The sequence below is a fragment of the Ahaetulla prasina genome, chromosome 2, assembly GCF_028640845.1.
Source record: "Ahaetulla prasina isolate Xishuangbanna chromosome 2, ASM2864084v1, whole genome shotgun sequence".
NCBI classification, from domain to species: Eukaryota; Metazoa; Chordata; class Lepidosauria; order Squamata; family Colubridae; genus Ahaetulla; species Ahaetulla prasina.
This window is the reverse complement of record NC_080540.1, coordinates 155,631,643-155,651,761: the sequence shown is the minus strand read 5'-3', so window position 1 is coordinate 155,651,761 and position 20,119 is coordinate 155,631,643. Positions and strand designations below refer to the sequence as shown.

Here is a 20,119-nt window from a genome sequence, read left to right as displayed (position 1 = left end):
TGAATCACTTTGGAGCTGTTTGTTTCAAAGTATCTTGTTAAGCTCATCAAGTTACTACAGCTTGCTTCGAGAAGTTACAGGTGCGATCCAGCCTTAATAAATCTTAAGCAGCAGAAACAACTTTCTTTCCCATTATTTTTTTCCCATACCCAAGGCTTCCTCATTGGTTCTGAAGCGGATAGTGCTGGAATTCTGGTTAGATCCATCCACAAGAGGCTGATCCATTGCTGACCCCTTGAGATTTCTGACTCCCCTTCTTCCAATTGGTTCCTGCTAATTCAATCACTCGTTCCAAATATTAAAACATGGACAGATGCCTTAAAGCAGGGCTTGGTGCTAATGAATATACTTTATAGAGCTTGGCAATATCGTTTTATTTTTTTTTAATCCAATGAAACCTGCACATTTAATTTTAATGCTGAAAGTTACTGTAGGATCCAATCGAGGTCAGTCACTGGGACTAGAGATTTTGTCTTCCGAGCTTTCGGACTCATGATGGAGCCCATCTTCAGGGAATTTCTCTCTAGCTTGGGACATATATATTTGCCTTGATTCATTAAAATTATTATTCCCATTGAATGCATCCAGATTGAATGCATCCAGATCTGAGGTTTGAGGTCTCAACATCTGACTGCTCTAGCTGAGCAGGAGATGCCTGATTGATCAACCTCCTCAGATGAATCATAGTTTGAAGATTCCTGAGGCTAACAATACACGGAATTGACTGGAACATTGTCAGAATTGGAATCAGAATCTGAATCTTCGTTTATGACATCCTGCATTTGTGGGAAAATACTAGAAAGAAAGAAAATCATTGTATTAACATTAAAGGAAGAACTGGTTTGTTTTCCATACAATTTTCAAACAAAAAAATGCTAAAAAAAACAAAAACAAAAGTATCGTATTATCTTTAATTTGTATTAATATTACATATGGACAGCAGAAAGAATAAAATTATAAGCAGGAGTTTATTTTTCCCCCCCATACCTATTATTACAATGTGAATAGCTGGGCTTTGTTGCATTGTGAGGCATGGGCAGCAATTATTTCGATGGAACAAGTTCTTGGCTAGGTCTCCACAGCTGATCTTAATTTTCAGAAAGGAATGAAGAAATCAACAGCAACCAAATGGGAAGTATGTCAGACCCAAGAGTGCAGCAGCTGCAGAAAGATCACTCGAGAGACTAATATTTTGTATTTTGGAACGCCTCATAGGACTGATGTGCGCAATACATGGATTTCTCATTTGGGCTTGTTGTTTGGAACATCTGTCCTTTCAAGAATAGTCAGAGGGATCTCCTTGCTTGTCCACTTACACAGAAGTGAGGCAATAGATTCCTAGTGCAAGGTCATGTGTATTAACATGATGCAAAAGCTTGACGGCTAGAAAACCTTTTCAGTGAGCCCAAGATGGACTTAAAATTAATTAATTTAATCCAAAAGCTTTTTGAATAACGGTTCTCACTCCAATAATTCAAACATTATATGTAGATTGAGTACAAGGAATCCAAATCATTATCTGTGCCAAGATTTACAATAGCTGGAGGAACTGTTCACCATAATGGGAGAGTGTCCATTCTCAGAAAAAGTATCTGAAAAAGAAAAGCCACATTGTTTGTTATACATCTACCAGTAACCCTTGCTTACCAATGGAAATTGGAAGAATAATTTCCATTGTTTAGCGATGCACCTTGGGATATCACATTACTGCATTACTTAGCAACAGTAATTCTGGCATTCCTAGTTGTTGGTCTGAAATGAGGACTGAAGATCATTAAGTAAGGACCACCTTGTAACTTCCTGCCAGTTTCCAATAAACAAAGTCAACAGGGAAGCCAACAAGATCCAGGTGGCTCACAAGTAGGCTGGCAGACAGGTAGATGGCTGCTGCTGGGAAGTTGAGGGTATGCGGGTGACTGGCAATCTCAAAATCCATTTGCAGAAAGTCTTTAGAAATACATTTCAGTTCTCCATTTGGCTTCTGATACTGTGCCGGAATGTTTCTGTAACAAAACTAAAATGAAGTAAAAATGGGGATTTGATGGGTAAGAAAGTCTATGGAATCTTTTCACCTTATGTTCCACTTCTGTCTACTACTGTTGGTTGTGTTACAAATATTATATAGGGAAGAGAAATAAAAGGGCAGAATGGTTTTATAAACATCTTCATCAGGATTGTAGTATACCAGCCATAATAAAATAGTTCTTCAGAATTTATTTTGGAAGCCCAGATAACCTTAATTTTTATAGTTTAGGGATTGAAATCCATTCAGAAGTTAAAATATACAGTAGCTTTAAAACATTTATGTTCAGAAATGTCTTCATTCTCAAAGTAATTTAAATTTACTTGAATTTTAAATCCTATAATTTCTCTGACACTGTGTGCCTAATCCTGCAGCTTTACCTTATTCCATATTTTACATGGGCTTAATCCCTACGTCCAAATCATATTCAGAGGGTTATAAAGGGTTACAATATAGATCACATGAAAATCAAGAGACTGATTTCCATGTGATCTATATTGTAACCTTTTATAATCCTTTATTATTTAACACCCATTGCAGATTAATTCATACATAACTTTAAGAAATAACATGGCTTACTTTTGGTTTAGTATGATGTCTGAAACCAACTTAAGAAATAAACCATGAATTGCTTTTGTAGCAAGTGGTATCTGGGAATTAGACCAAGGTCATGGTTAGAACCCCTGGTTTATCATATTCCTGTTTTGAGTCCAGAGCTACAGCTTTTGTTTCTGGGATCAACAGATAATTGAGGAAAATAAGCCAAAAATTGGAAAACACACCTCATTTTTATGCTTATCTGCCAGATCAACTCTGATTTACTCCTAATTTATCCTGGCCTCAGAATTATAAAGAGATGCTGAGCTTGTCGATCGAAATGTTGGCAGTTCGGCGGTTTGAATCCTTAGTGCCGCATAATGGGGTGAGCTCCTAATCCTTGTCCCAGCTTCTGGCAACCTAGCAGTTCGAAAGCACGTAAAAAATGTAAGTAGAAAGATAGGAACCACCTTTGGTGGGAAGATAACAGTGTTCCGTGTGCCTTTGGCGTTGAGTAATGCTGGCCACATGACCATGGAGACGTCTTTGGAGAGCGCTGACTCTTTGGCTTTGAAATGGAGATGAGCACCACCCCCTAGAGTCGGGAACGACTAGCACATATGTGCAAGGAAACCTAAACCTTTACCTTTACCGAGTTATATGTTAACACATCCATCAACTCAGAAGCATACTTGTCATACTGAAGATTCTACAAAAATTGTGGTCAATTGGTCACACTTCAATCTATTTGTTAAAATATCTACCAAATATGCAACTATAATCGCTGCTCTCTACATGTTGTATGGCTTATGATGAGGGTGTTATCATACAGTTCCCAGTATTATTCTGTGCTTTCTTCTTGTTGTTGCTGGAAGGAAAAAAAGCTACCAGAAAGGGGGTAAAATCCATATTTCAATATTTTGTTATTAGCAATTCTAAGAGTCTGCATCTGAAGGCACCAGTAGTGAAAGTACAGACTTGTTTATAAAGAAAGCTTGTGATAAATGTTAGGGACTGTAGCAGACTTGATTATTCCATTCTTTTCACATAGATCTCTGAACAGAGTAAGAAGGCACAAAGCTCCTCATTCATATGGTACAAAATTAGATGCCCTATCTCCCTACATGGCAATTGGAAGATGTGAGGACTTCTAAGTCTCAGAATTCCTCAGCTACAGCTACATCTTCCATTTGCCATGGTTGAGAAACACTGCCCTAGAGTAAGTTTTAGTTTCCCCTATCCCTACTAGTTTGCCTGGGTCAAAGTGTAATTATATGGAATTAACCTTGAAGCTGACAAATTGATCCAATCCCACATTTATACCATTTAAAAGTTCAAGGATTTATTACACAGGAGTTGATAAAAACATATCAGAGGAAGAGTACAAGCAACAATAAAAATCAATTCACAAATATTTCCTAACCTACGTGTAAATGTTGCACCCCTTTTTAAGGTGACAGTATTACAACACTGGCAAAAGATAAAGGTCCATTACAGTCATGAGTTTTTTTGTATGGTACTCCTATCATCCTTTTCCAGATGGGTGCAGAATATTTTTGAGAATATAAAACTGTTCAGTCCTGCTATGTAGTGTTTGTTTGTCCATGCTTGTTCGTTGATTCAGATGTGATAATTTTCTCATTCTAAGGCTATTATTCCCTTTATGAGCTGTTTTAAGTACATTCTAGAATGTTCTTGCCGGGAATTCTTTTCCAGATTGTTGGACCTGATATAGATTCAAAATCTGTAGATCGCTATCTAATCATCTTTCTCAATTTTCTCTCTCTCTTAAATGGATAAAGAGTAAATCAAAAATTCTCAAAAGAATGTTTTGAAAAATAATGCACAATAGATTAACCCATGACGATTGTTCAGCATCCTTCTGGCACTCCAGGGGGAAAGCAGAGGGCACTAGTAATTGGTTAATCCCACAGCTGTACAGGGCAGAAACCATCATGTCCTGGGAACACGGTTTTTAGGGCAAGATTAAAGTACAACTCAGAAAACAAAATCCCAAACTTGTGAGATAATCCATTAAGCAAAGCTTCATTAACACTGAAATTCTACCCATGCTTTACACGTAAGTAAGTTCTACTGAGATGAATGGCACTTGTTACCAACCAATTATACAGAATGAATGTGTTGCACCAAAACTAAAGACAGAAGGCCAAATACCTTGAACCTCTTTCACATTTCTGGTTCTTTGGCCAACGTCAGAACTTCCCTAGAAATTCTTTCACAGATGAATAATCCTGAAGTGCAAGAACTCCATTAAAGTATACAGGTAGCTCTGAACTTACAACTATTCACTTAGTGACAGTTCAAAGTTACAACGGCACTGAAAAAAAGTGACTTACAACCAGTCCTCATACTTATAAGCATCATAACATCCCTATAGTCACATGATTAAAATTTGGTTGTTGGCAACCGGCATGTACTTATGACAATTCCAACATCCCACGGTCATGTGATCGCCATTTGCAACCTTCCCAGCCAGCTCCCAACAAGCAGGGTCAATAGTAGGGGACAATCGTTTAATGATCACAATTCACTCAACAATTGCAGTGATCTGTTTAACAATCATGGCAAAAAAGTCATAGAATCTGGCCGGACTCATTTGCAACTGCTTTGCTTAGCAAGGGAGATTTTTGCCCCACTTGGGGTCATAAAATGAGGATTACCTGTATTCCAAAACTGATCCAATTCAAGCCTTAACATTTGTTTTATTCTCATAGCACAGTTCCAATAATATCGACAACGTAATTTTTTCCTATGGTAATCTTTTATACAATTATTAGAAACATAGCTTCATGTAGCTCAGTTATATCTTTGAGTTATCTTTATGTATTTATCTTTCCATTCTCTTAGCCAATATTAAAATTCAAGCATGTAAAGTACAGTATAGGTAAGTCAGAACTGAAACATAAAAAGTCGTAAGAGTTTATGTGAATAAAAACAAACTTTTAATAATGTACAACCAAAAATTTGACAGCCTCATTCTTATATTAAAACAAAAGATTTCTTTCCTATATTACATCTATTTACATTTGCATACTGAGGAGATAAAGTGTCTAAGTGGCTATTTTACAGTCTTTCTCTAGTAAAACATATAAAACCTGAAACAAATATAAAGGTCAAGAAGGAATAAATTTTTGGGACAAGAAAGACAGAAAAGAAAAGACAATAGTACCAAGAATGATCTATTCTGAAGCCTGTGTGACCCCCCCCAACTGTAAGTCATACCATATAAATTTTGGAAAAGTTTAAGGGCATTGCAAATGCAATTTTCTACTCAGAAATTTCATATCAAAACTCTTTAATGTCTGTTTTGATAAAGTTGGCTAATGTTCCCCAAATGGAATTTAACGTGGAGATTCTATCCTGCTATTTGTAACCCCATAACTGAGTTATTTGGCCACTGGACTAAAATTTCATGAAAAAAACCTCAATGTACCATGACAGTTACTGGTTTAATTTGCAATGGAACCTCCTACTAGTTTTACTTTTAAGCAACTATGAAGAAATGGTTAGAAACATTAATGGTATTGTTATCACAGTAAACAGAATATTTGCTCCTCTTAGTCAAAGATGCCAACTGCCAGTAGCCAAGATGCCAGTAGCTAACTACCACATCACTGGAGTGATACAGACACATCAAATAAATGTCTTAAAGCACCACCCAATTCTGCTTTATTAAAATGGTGCAATTTGAGGGCCCTTTTTTTGAATATGCCTAGTCTGAAATCAGGCAAATGTTCCTATTTTCCATTTAGGAAAAACAATTCTTTGGTCATTTTTACTTTGTCATGATAACACAAAATAAATAAATAAATCTTAAGAGTCCAGTTTGCTGGATTAATTTGAGGGCTTCTTTATGAATAAAATGGTTCTTGTCCTCTCTGGATTGAATGCCAGGAAGGCAGAGCCTATTGTGGGGCCTGGGGTGCCACCAGATATGATCTGGATTATTTTGAGCTGGTGAAATCCAAGGAAGCAGACAGAATCCTCTGTAGTCTGATCACCCACCATTATGTTGTATTCCTTTGGGTGGCTGGCTAGGGTGTGATCAGCTGGATCTGGAAGGTTATTTATGCTTCTTTGAGAGAGAAGCTAATGCTGCCTGCTTTGAAGGGGGTAACTGAAAAAGAAAAACCTGGGTTCAGCTGTGCTTGATAAAAGTTTGCCCTACATGTAATCTACCCTTAGGAACAGGTGTTGCAAAGTAGCAGGTAATTAGCTAGAGAAGATCCTAGAGGAAGCAGATTATCTGGACCTTGTTCAGTCAGGATCCAGACCTGGTTATGCGACAAAAATGGCACTGGCTTTCCTGATTGATAAACTTGCTTTACATGCAGATGGGGCGAAGGGACAATGCCTCTATTGGTTTTATCAGAACTAAGCAGTGTAAAAATGCCATCAAGAAAACCATGGTGTCCTCCTTACAGGGAGTTTGAGGCACCATTTTACAGTAGTTCTGCTGCTACCTGAGTGTGGTCAGTCAATGACTTGTGGGAGACACACCTGAATCCATGAAGCTTTAGTGTGGGAACCTTCAGGGCTCCATGTTGTTTAAAATCTATATGAAACTGGTGGAAGAGGTGATTTACTGGTTCAAGCTAAGCTGATAAATAGTTTCAAATAGTTTGGAAGCGTCATCTTGAGTGATGGTTTTTTGGAGAAAGAAATTGACTCCAGGATCAGCATGGATAGTTAAGCACTGGGATGGTTATGTACTAGAGTGCTCAATCAATACAGCATCCATATCTCCATGAAGCAAAAAGTCTAGAGAGCTGTGGTTAGCCCATCCCTCTTATATAAATGTGAGTCCTGGACTCTGCATCGAAGATACATCAAACTGGAGAAATTTCATATGTTCACTCTCCAATCAACCCTTGGCATTCATTGGCAACAGTCTCCAATCTGGAGGTCCTGGATTATGTGGAGTCCGCCAGCACTGAGTTCCTAATTATGAGAGGTTGGAGGAGATGGGTGGGATATGTCCTCAGCATGGATGACCACTATATGCCTTGCCAGTTGCTCTATGGAGCCTGAGAAGAGACTTCAAGGTCGACCATGCAAGCTCTAGAAAGACACTGTGATTGAAACCCTATACCACTGTGACATCCAACCATGGGAACTAGAAGCCACAACTAATGACAAAACATGCTGGCAAGTCCTGTGCTATGAAGCCTTCAAACAGCTTTGAAAATAAGGTGCCATTAAAAACTAAAAAACAAAAAACAAAACCTGGGCAGCATCAGAGAATAACATCCACACTTACTATAACAATGGACTTCCATTGCCCCCACTGCTAGACTCTGTACTTCCAGGCTGGGACTGCAGAACCACCTCTGTGTCCACAGATGAACTCTAAAACAATGCTCAATTATACATCACAATCCTACGGATGTTTTGAACCAGCATGATGAGGTTTGGATGGTGCAAGCTAACATCAAATTCTGCAAGGCAGGGTTGATAATGGTCAGTAGACCACTCTGGACTGCATTATCTCTCCCTGAAGGATGTGGTTGTCAATTTGGGGTCTGCATGGATTCACAATTCCTATCTAAATGACTGGCGGAAACTGTAGTCGGGTGGCTTTGAACTATTTACAATCCTATACAGAACAGGATGCCTTGTCTTCAATAACTCAGACTTTGACTACTATTTGACTACTGCAATGTGTATTACAATGAGCTGCCTTTGAAGACAATCTGGAAGCTGTACCTGATACAAAATGTGGCAGTAAGATTATTGGCAAGACAGCCCCATCTAGCCAGAATTACACCTATATTAAAGATCCTGCATAGGTAGGTGGTAAGCTTCTGGGCCAATTCAAAATGCTGGCCATTAGCCATAGAGCCCTAAATGGCACATGGTGGAACACATACGGGCAATATTATACCAGTGTTCACAGAAAGGATCTGTGAAAATTCGCTCCCTTTGTGAAGTTTACAATATCTTCCAATTCAGGGAATATTCTCCCCACAAAAGTACATGCAGTCCCCACCTAATGTAAACAGATTAAAGCTATTTTATTTCAGTGCACTTTTAATCTTGGACGACCGTCTTATCTTTTTATTTCTGCTCTCTCTAGTTATTTTTTGTTATTGTTAATTATTTAAATTTGGCTATTGTTATAGGTTGGGATTTTTTGTTTTGATGTTGTACAATCCCCCAGTTTCTTATGGGATTTGAGCAGATTACAAGATCTATTAAATAAATAGCCTTTCATGCAGAACTAGAACTGCTTTATTCTAAGAAGGAAGCAACTGATGTAATATTTGTAGCATAAGGCATAATTGGGGGAATTCTACTCAAATTTAAATTGAACACACAAAACAGATTTATCTGCCTCTAAGCTGTAGATCTATGAGTAAAATGTCAAGAAGTATGCAATACAAACAGTACACACATTTTGGCAAAATTATTTACCACTTAGGAATACTTGGAAACAAAATATGTTTTAAGGAAGTACACACTTTTTAGCCTCATTAATTTCATGTCTACCACTTAAAATCTTCAACTTATCTATGAAAATCAAATGGCTCTTTTTAATTGGAGGTGGATTTGACAGTAAATTATACACATGAACATTTCCATTACCTGAGCTCCAAGTGTAAATCTTCGTGATACATTGTTCTCAATTCCAACTCCAGCAATCATAGATGCCATTTCTTATTTATGAAAATATATGATTAACATAAATTTCAAGGTGCCTTTTACTTTAGATCAGAAATGCAAGGAAGATTTTAGTAAATGGTGTCCCTTTGCTAGAGATTTGCGGTGGTCTCTGGCTCAGAAATGATCAGACCAAAATAATAGAAAAAGGCAAGTTTTACAATCAGAAGCACAAATCCCACATATGCCTACAAACAAAAGCGCCTGAGATTTTCAAAACACAGCATTAAAGGAAGCTACAACTTGTTACAGACCTAAAGGAACATGTCAAATTGACTCCAATACACAATGCAACTCTGCAATGTATATAATACAATCAAAGACACAAGAAAGGTTAAGGGAGAGGGAAGGAAAGACGAACACATGCCTATTCTGACAAACAACAAATACAGGATGTTTTATATTCTTATAAAATCCCCTGTCCAAGAAGGGATAACTCCTCCTCTTAGTAGTCAAGGGCTCATGGTTTATATAGAAACAGTTCCAGTGTAAAATTGAGCTGTGTGCATTTCTCAGTTTTTTTCTTTTTTTGCAGTGATTTCTTTATAAACAAATGAGAGGTAATTATCTATTTTATAAACAATAGTAAAAAAAGTTAAAATCCAGCCCCTCCATTAAAATAAGAATTAAAAAAATTAATCAAACCACTCCAGTTAAAAGTTATGGCTTCAGGAGTTATCTCTCAAACACCCAACCTACACATAATGGAGTTTCTAATGCATTATTTGCATCACAATACAATCTCAGGCTGTCCCCCCCCCACAAAAAAAAGATGTGACAGCCTAATCAGTCCTATTATGCCCTGATCATTGAATTCAAACAAAATGCATGCAGTTAATCCATTCCCAATCCTTCCCTACCCCACCCCACCCCACGCCCAAGTGACACAAAGTAGCTTCCAGAATAAGGGAGATCATATTATATTTATCTATCTATCTATATACACATAAACGTACGTACACACATACACACACACACACGCACACACACACACACACATCAGCTTTATTTTGCAGTCATTGTTCCTTGAAAGGACAAATGTTGCCAGGAAGTCTCTGAGTGCATATTTCTCCATAGCCATTTCATTTGGTAGAGAAATGTAAAACACCGGAGTTGTTCTGCCAAAGGCACCTTGAGAAATGGAAGGGCAATGATCCTATATGGTCAATTTTGTTTGTCTTTCTTTAACTAGGAAAGCACCAATTTCAGCAGATACCCAATTCTTCCACAATTCTTTCCGCTTGCTAGGTAATCATTGCTACCCATTATGGGAGAATTTTAAACTAAAAAACAAACACGCACGAAGTATTTTCCCTGCTTTAAAAAAAAGAGGGGAAGAATGGCAGTGAAACAATTTGTACGGTGCCCCCCAAAAGTCTACCATTTGCCAGGGCAGAACCCTACTCCTTCCCAGTGAGAAGACAGCTAATTATCAGCCAGTGAGAAATAGGGAATTAGCACCTGCACTTCACAAAAGGACACTCTACATTTTCAACATGCACAGGAGCACAAGCAGACACAATACACACCTACAGGGCAAAGGGATGCACACCTTTGCACATGCACACACTGTAGTTCTGGCTTAGGATCTACTGAGCTAGAAAAGGGCCACTATCTGGCCAGACAAAGTGCACACAAGGTGCCTGTGTGTACATGTCAGTCCTCGAAACCTTCCCCTTGCCACACTTTTTAATCCACAAGAAAGTATCATCTTCTCCCAAGCCATAAGGCTTTCCCTAATCAGCACAGAACTCAAATTTACAGGGATTTCCATAAGAGAAACAAGGTTATATTGTGACTGACATTCTCCTATACAAGCCCCTCAGAACGCTCTCAAGAGGAAATTCAAAAAAGATGCGTTTCACTCTTGAATGAGGAAATGAGTGAAGTCTCTAATGTCGATCCTCCTCACCTGGCCACCTGCAGGCCAAGCTGTCCAGTTGATAGCAGCAGGCTGAATATAAAGACGAGGTAGGCCTTCTTCACCACATCAATTCTCGCACGGCAGCTTTTTGTGCACTTTCCTCAAGATGGTGCTTGCAGTCTAAATTTTCACATCTTCCTGGATACTGAGTTGAGAAAGAGTTTTCTTGATGCGTAAAGCTGTTAGCCGTGCTGCTCCATTGGCATACCAGCACTCTCGCATCATTTTCCCCATAATTCGCAAAGCCTGGGAACATGAGGAGAACGGCATCAGGAGAAATCTCTTTTTAACAGATCAAATCCATTTTTTAAAAAAATCCATGAAGAATAGGCTGCTTTTATGCTTATGATGCTGCTTTGTGCTTATTCTTTTTTATTAGTATGCATTTAAAACTGCAGTGGCATCGTATTTTCTTATTAGGACTTTTTAAAAAATCTAGTCAAAATAAAATTCAGTGTTTGCCAATTGCCTCTTAAAAGAAGCAAAGATTTGTCTTTCACAATCATGAAATAGACAATTCTTTGTCACTAACTGCATTTCCACAGAACTATGGTTTGTTAAATATTCCATATTAGATAAACACTATGCTATAATTTGGGATTTTTTTGCTTTGTATTATATGAAAACCAAGCTAGAGACAATCCAACTTTTTAATACTTTGAAGCCGAAATCTGCACTTCAGTTTTGTCTTTTGCATGTAAACTATTAATTTTTATCTTTCTACAAACAAGTAAAGAAAATCTGAAAAAATGGTTGTGTTTAAATACCATGTCTTTGGCTTGCTTTGGCTTGAAATGTGTGATGTGTGAATCCAATGTGTGTTATTCAAAGTGCCACAATTATGCAAATCTTAGCTTAATGCAATGTATAACCTAGTCCCATGTTGGCACACCTATGAAATGCATGCCGGAAACGGTATGCAGAACCATCCCGCAAGGAATGCGTGGCCTCGTTGGCTTCTCTTCTGCGTTCCTGTGCACACACATGCACCGGTCAGGTGGCTGTTGCGCATGCAGGAGTAACAATTCTGTCGCGTATGCTGGCATTCGAAGTTCCAGGTTTACATCGCGCGCATGCGTGATGGCCAGCTGTTCATTGGGCACGCGTCCGTGGCGGAAACTGGATGTTTGGGAGCCAGCTTACGCATACATGATGGACCGCTGCTCTTCCAGGTATCTGTGCTCCCACGTGCGCAAAGGTTAGCAGGGCTGCGCGGCCCAGGTGGGATGGTTTCGTGTGCCATTTCCGGCACGCAAACCGGCACGTGGTGACGTAAAAGGTTAGCTATTACTGACCTAGTCCATTTTTAACTGACTGGCTAGAACTACAATCAAAACCAGAATTTTAATATATTTCATAGAAAATTCTTTTTTGTATGTTTGGATTAACCTATAGATTGCACAACTTCATTCAATAAGACAGAATAAAATTCTTCAGTACAAAATATTAAAAAGAGAGGATGAGTTGATAACTGGAGTTCTTTATTCAATTCCTACCAAGATTTCATGCCAACAGTTTGCTGAAGCTTTCCTTGCCCCTCTAGCTAATATGACAAATACTATATTAAGAATTATGCTTTATGGCATGCTTTTTAGTTTTCAAGATCAGCTGTACCTCATAACTCTGCCACCAGTTGGGAATGTTCGGTCGTAGTTTCTGTTCACATACCACTTTTCGCATTTCTTCAATGGACGGGTCAGAGGGCACAAGGTCATAGTATGGGAGCTGATATTCTTCATGAATACCTAAAAGAAAAAAAAGAGAAACAAGCTATTATTTCTTATGAAAGTATCTTTTACATAGACATAGTAGCATTAATGATATAGGAGGAACAGCCTGCAAAAGGAGCAGGAAGTATTATATAACATGGAACTTAGCAGTGAAGCTGATATCTGATGTTGTGTGCAAGTCGGTTTTCAATAATAATAAATTACGATAATTATATAATAACAATAATGTGTATAAGAAAAGTCTGTAGCCTGCTTCTTTAACAATATTTTTATTACCAAAATAGAAAACAATATAGAAAATAAGAAAAAAGCAGTTTTATATATATATTGAACAAATATTACATGAAAAATAGTCTTGATGATCCTAGAATAAACAAGAAAATTATTATCCACTATTATATTCTTAACTCTAACAGTGCATTACAAATATTTTTTTCTCCTAAGGAGATTATAAATAATGGCCAAGTTAAACCTAGAAGTAATGTATTAATCTTTCAGTTTTGGTAGTTGAGGACTTTCCCAATATACAGAATATACTATCCAATCCATATGAAACTATTTTTCTTAGATTTCTTGCAATGAAATTATTAAGATCATTTTAGATTTCACTTCTTTTTCCAAACTATTTCACCACTGCTTTTTCCAAACTATTTTTTAATATTACATATCATGATAACAATGACCAAAATCTCTTTCCCTCCTTTTAAACACAAATTCAAAACATGTTTATGTTCATTTCAGCTTCTGTATTTGGGAACCAGTGATGTTCTTGAATAAAGAAGACATATACTTAACAACTACTACACAGTTGTATCTTGCATAAAAATCTTCAATGAGAGATTAATTGCCTATTTTATTATAAACACCACTTAGAATTACTTTGGTGATTGGAATGGCATAAAAGTAAACAAACAAGATTTTAAAAAATGCTCTTAAAATTACTATTTCTTATCGACGGATGTTTTTTAAAAATACCTAATTTATATAATATAAAAAGAGAGTTTTTAAAAACAGGAACTTGCTCTAGCAAAATTATTCCCACAACTGCTTCCTTTGCTATTCCAAAATTCTGATTTCAATACTTTTTTACAGAGTGCTAACAAAACTGTTATCCGAGTTAGCTTTTTAACATTTCAATTATATTTTAATTCTTTCTTTTTAATTAAAGTTATTAGTTTTATCCCTGAGATTTAAGAGTTGTGTTATTAGACTGTGGCAGAATAATTATTTTATCTTATTTTAAGGTGTGGCAATTTAAAAAAATCAACCATGGAAAAGAGTGCTTTTTGATTCATTATATTTAAATTGTCTTTTGTTGCCTAATTCAGTTCAATTTATTTGATTTAGAAGCTGTCTGACTGCAAAATCTTTCTTCATTTCATCCAATTCATTTTTTAAACTATATAAGGCTTGTCTTCTTTGTCATGGATCTTCTTTTTGTCTAATTTAACTTTGAATGTGTTTTTTTTTTGCTATATAACATTAAATGTGAGTTTTTCTTGTACAAATGAGTATAATTCCAATTAGCATATTCATTTAAGTATCTACAGTCTGTGTAAGCATTTCAATTATACTATTCCATGTTATCAATTTAAATTTAACCTATTTAATGAGATATGAACAATACCATGCATAGACATTAAAAAACTTTGCCACATGTAGTTTTATTGAGATGTTGAAACAGTAATATGCAGATACAATGTACTTTCAGCAGACTTTCCAGAAGTGGAAAATTTTGAACCTGGAAAATTTATGTTTCTTACTTATCTTTTGTCCTTCCTCTTTTCCATTTATGTAAATTTAAATAATACTTTTAATAAGCATAGAGTGTAACTATGAGCTATTTTCTGCTTCCTGCTTATTTCCATTTAATAAACAATATTGTTTTTCAGCTGATGACAAAAATGAATTATAATCTCATAACTAGTCAATAAAAATATAGTAAAAAATTACCTTACTTTGGAATACATTCTACAGTCATGCAGATTAAGGAGGAATGACTTTCTTAAATACTTTATGACATACCGCCTCTGTTAATTAATATACCAAAGAGAACAGGAAAATACCATTTAATGTTAATCCTGAACTGTAGCTTTGTGGTCTGAACCAATGATTATCATTTGAATGTATTAAAGGAAAGTCCTACTACAATGCTAAATGAGTGGAAAGAAAGTCAGATTTCGAGTCAGCAAATTTATTTGCTTTGCATTAAAATGTATTGAATTGGAAGATCTGAAGCCAATAGAAAACTCTTTTAACTTTTATGGGAGGGAGAGAGTGAGAGAGGGAGAGAGGGAGGGAGAGAGAGATAGATTACCTCCTGAGTTGCATCTGCGTGCAATTTCCCAGTAAACCAGGCCAAGGGCATAGATATCTGCACACTTAAATGAATCAAAATGCTTCATGTTTATTGTTTCATCAAGAACCTCAGGGGCCATGTAACTGTAGCAAAAGAACAAATCAGATTAATGGCATCTATTTGAGACACATATGCTTCACTTATGCCACATACAGAAAATCATGCATCTATTGTCTACTATTATGAATAAAAACAAAAATTCATTCAACAACTTTGAGAAAAGCCTATAATATTTTAGAATGTTTTATATTATTTGACTTTCTGTTAACAGCATTTTAAAAATATTTACCAACAAAATCAAGCTAAAAAGAATGATAGTTTTGTCTTGCTAGTTAGCAGCACTGTAAAAGTTTTCTTGGCAGGAAAGGTGAAGCAGGAATAGAAACACAAGCAATCATTCTACAAAACTTCCTCTCATTTGTCAAGTGATTTAGTTGTCTGCTCTGTAATACAGTATTTTTGTGAATTATTGGATTTAGCTCTACAAAAAGTATGTTGCCAGAAAAGCTTGTTGAAATACAGTGCACAAGATTTTACACTAAGGATATTAAGGGTTATCCAAAATATTTATTTGGAAATCATTTTGAAAGAAGAACATATTAAAACACAAAGCAAATTTTTAGTTCATATAGATAAAAGGCGGTTGCCTAATTAAATGTGTTCAGCTATCATTAAAGAATATTATTCTCCTTCTACAATTCACCATTTAATGAACTGCTCAGGTTTATAGAAATGTTAATTACGTTTCTAATGCACATGATTTTGTTAAAGAATATTTTATGCTGTAAAGTATCTTATTGGGAAACACTTTAAATTTCAGAAGTAATTTAACGCTGTAATTGATTCACAAATACCCAATCCTAATGATGCATGTGGAAAAAACTAATTAGAGTTAACAGCTAATGGCTAAGAAAATACAATTCTAAAAATGAAGCAACCAACAGGCTACAGAGAAAGGAAGCATTCAAAATTACCAGCTGTATCTTTATCTACCCAACCCAGTCAGCTCAGGTATAATTACTCACCGTTTTGTTCCAACTCTCTGATTAGGGGCAATATCAATTGTATCAGTAACAGAATCATGGCGGACAGCTAGACCAAGGTCTGCAATGGCACAAGTTCCATTCTTTTTTACTAATATATTTTTGGATTTCAAGTCACGATGTGCAATCCCAGGTTTTCCTAGAAAGGGTGAGAGAGTGAGTTCTGTTTATACACTTTGGTCAAGAAAAAAACAAAAAAGAGTGCCATGTAAAAACCTTGGCTAAGCCATGATAATGTTCATCCGAGATCTAGAAATTGTATTTATCCTGAAGGGAAAAAAAGCAAAATCTTTTACCCAACTTCAACAATGTAAGTTGAATGCGTCTTCTACTGCCAACTCCTCCTAGATTAAGACAATAGTACAGTTCATATATACTATTTCTATCTTGTTAAATCCCCATTTAAAATGTAGAATGAAGAACAGGAATTATCTATTCTCGTTTATATCCTTCCTTAGCACATCAATCCTAATTATCTTAAAGTACAATTCCTTATTACTTTGAATAAGAGAAACTATGCTTAACATCAGTTCATTAAGAGAGTCTCTAGCCCATATATTCCAAACATCTCTTCCTCTTAAATAAACAATATCAGATTTCTAAATCTTTTCAATATTAATCTATAGGCTAATTCAATCCAGCAAGGTTGGCATGATGCAGGTTCCTTTCATTAAACAATATCACCAATTGGGACCCTGGAAGTGGATCTTCTTTGCACTTTGTACTTCTTTGTACTCTTTAGAATAAGAATACTTCTTTGTACTCTTTAGAATGCTTTTTTCCTGAGAGCCAGCTGGCCTCTACTCTGCTGTAGTTTTGAGGAGCCATGAAGACCTGGTTTTTCACCCAGGCTTTTAGCAAGTGAGAATGAGATCCCTTGCTTCATTCCTCCTAGTCCAGGTGTATCAAACTGGGGCCCCATGTGCAGGTCACACCCACCCCAGCTCCACAAAAGGGGAAAAAATGTCACAATACATCATGTGATGGCAACTTGACACCACAAGTTTGACACTCATATTCTAGTCCGTTTTGCTTGGATTTTATTGTCATTTTAAAAAAAATGAATCACCCAGTCATTGAAAGTTTAATAAATTATCACTGTTGCTGACATCGTTGCTAATTCTTTTATATCAAAAGAATTTATTCTCTTTTTCAACTCATGTCTATCAATAACAACAGAAGTTTGTCTTTCTAATTTCCAGCTGTTCATTATCAAATGTACATTAGTACCCCTTACCTTGAGTCCCCACAATTTCCATGTGCAAATGTGCCAAACCACTGGCAGCAGACAGAGCCAATTTAATCATCCCTTCAATAGTTACAGTATATCGGTTGAGGTAATCAAACAGAGAGCCATGCTCATGGTAATCAGAGACCAACCATAATTGTGTCCAAGTGCCATTATCTGTTGGCAATACAAAAAAAAAAAGGAAAATATACTGAAACAAGAAAATAACAATTGTCTTTTTTAAGATGTCATTGAACAATAGCAGATTCATTACTGCTTGTTGCTATTTAGCATAGTTCAAAAATGTGTTATATTTTAACTGTATCTGTGTAGCTATTTATTGTGCGATTTATACCAACACAAGTTTGTACTATTCCTTTTCCAATTTAATCCTCACAATAATCATAATATTATGGTAGAGATTGGATTTGGCAATAATTTCCTCTTCTCACCCTTGCCCCAGAAAATGTTGCTAAAATGCCCTCTGATATGAGACCAATGGGAAATGAGGTGAGAAACAGGAACATCTGGAGAAGCAATGGCATTCCATGGAGAGCAGAGCTGACATCCACAGTAGAATGAGGAGTTGATGAATGGATCAGTAAAGATCGAACTTGGGATGGTCCATAAATTCTCTATACTATCGGTCCCCAACTATTCCAGCTCTGAGGACCGCTGGCAGCAGGGGGGAGGGAGGGATGGTTTTATGTGTGTGCACTGGTTGCACAAATGCATCTTCTCAAGCTTGCCTGCCACTTCTGAGGCCTGAGCCCTAACCCCTGGCTCTGCACCAGGGGTTAGGGACCCCATTCTATATAGTGGCTCCCTGCAAGATGATTGTAAGACACTTGCTCTGGTGAGTTTTAAAACCCTGGGAGCTGAAGGAAAAGCAAGTGATTAATTTATCTTGGATTTACAAAAGAGATGTGTTACAACTTCCAAGTTTTGGTAAACTATTTAAAGAGATTAAATATCAGGGTTTTTTTTTTTTAAAAAGGGGGGAAGGAATATAAAGTTGGACTCAATGGCAAATAGATTTTTAAATATGTATTTATAGATAAGAGATAAAATATGGGACAACATATTTTTGTTATATTTTCAGAAAAAGTGATAAGGAATTGTGTTAAAAGGAAAGAAATATGAAACTGGTTTATTTGATTAATGTTAAAATATATACGTTGTTATTTTCTCATAACAATGGATTTTGCTGATTAGGACTAAATGGAAAGGCATTAAATTTTGTTTATAGATAAGCAATGAGATATAGGAATAATTTTTGTATTAATCAAACTTATATAATCCTAGAATTTATATACATGATTTTTAAGGTAATTATTCAATATTTCAATATTCCATTTTAATACTAATGGTGTTATGAATGTACATGGTAATACCATCTTTCACCCTCTAGTCTTTCCCATCAAATTGTTACTTCTATTATATAAAAAGGGGAAAAAATTATATCTGCTGATATTCTCCCTAAATCAGGTCACTATTACTAATTCTAATATACAAAGGTGTGTATTCTTATTTCTTCCTCTATAGATTTCTAATCAGGCCATCATTATATTAGAAAAAAGAAGAAGAAAATCTATAATAATTTCTTTCTATCCATCGACTCTTGCCCGTTTTAATACTTCAATTCTTATTCGTTTTTTGGGTTGCCTCCCATATTCCTGTCTTGGATCTTTATTAACATCTGTATCTTCACCATTCAGACTGAATATTTCTCCCATCTCTATCCTTCTAAGCTGCCAGGTCTCTACCCATGCCCCATCTCCCCTTCAAAAGTATCTTTCCAGTTATCTAATTCCATTTTTAAATCTCTTAAACTGCTTTTTCCTTGGTTTATTTCATTAGTCATTATTATCTTTATCATCTTCTCCTTCCCATCTTTTGGTTTTGTTTGCTGGTTTGTCCATTCTGTCTTTTCTTCCATTCTTTCTGCTCGCTCTTCTTTTTCCTGGACTCTTTGCTCTTCGTTCATCATCTGTTGTAGCATATTTTCTATTTTCCCTCATATGCCTTGCATTAGGTACTTTATCTCTCTATGATTCTTTTCCATAGTACTCCTAATACTTTGAAACATCCACACCATTTCTCTTGAAAACTCACTCCTTTCCCCCGATGAAGCATCTTTTCTTAATTTAGTAAGTCCCACTCATACTCAAGTCCAAAAGCAATATATTCCAGTCTAATGTTAATCCTCAGAAAGTTCAGTAATCATAGTCCTTTACACCTCAGAGTTGTTAATCAATTCCATTTAAGTAGTCTAGGAAGCTTCCGCTTTACTTTGCTTCACTTAAAAAAATCTTCCTTATTCTCATAATATGATTTCCAGTAATTATAAAGTAACTAGTTATAAAACAGTAAGTGTCACCACAATCCTTCAGATGGATGTTATTTTTCTCATCAAAAAGTTTTTTTAAACTTGTAGGGGTCTGGTATATTCCATTCACCAGTAGATGGCGCCCTCAGCTTAGATTTCAGCATTGTTTCAAGTCTTATAATTAATCCAAATTTAGTTCAGTTTATGGGAACAAAGTCCACTATTCAAGTAATTTCAAGTAGATAGTCCAGAGTTGTTACGCCTT

General features: G+C 36.1%; 1 protein-coding gene across 2 annotated transcripts in view; it reads right to left on the bottom strand.

Moving 5' to 3' along the window:
* Window positions 1-3,885: 3,885 nt before the first annotated feature.
* Window positions 3,886-20,119, bottom strand: part of ACVR1B (activin A receptor type 1B) — a 48,166-nt gene continuing 31,932 nt past the window's right edge. For both annotated transcript variants that reach the window (XM_058173830.1, XM_058173831.1), the window contains exons 5-9: window positions 17,535-17,702; window positions 16,280-16,436; window positions 15,213-15,337; window positions 12,780-12,910; window positions 3,886-11,411 (exon numbers count right to left, since the gene is read on the bottom strand). In XM_058173830.1, coding sequence (XP_058029813.1) covers window positions 11,286-11,411; window positions 12,780-12,910; window positions 15,213-15,337; window positions 16,280-16,436; window positions 17,535-17,702 — 707 coding nt within the window. In that variant the 3' untranslated portion in view covers window positions 3,886-11,285. The remainder of the gene's footprint in view (window positions 11,412-12,779; window positions 12,911-15,212; window positions 15,338-16,279; window positions 16,437-17,534; window positions 17,703-20,119) is intronic.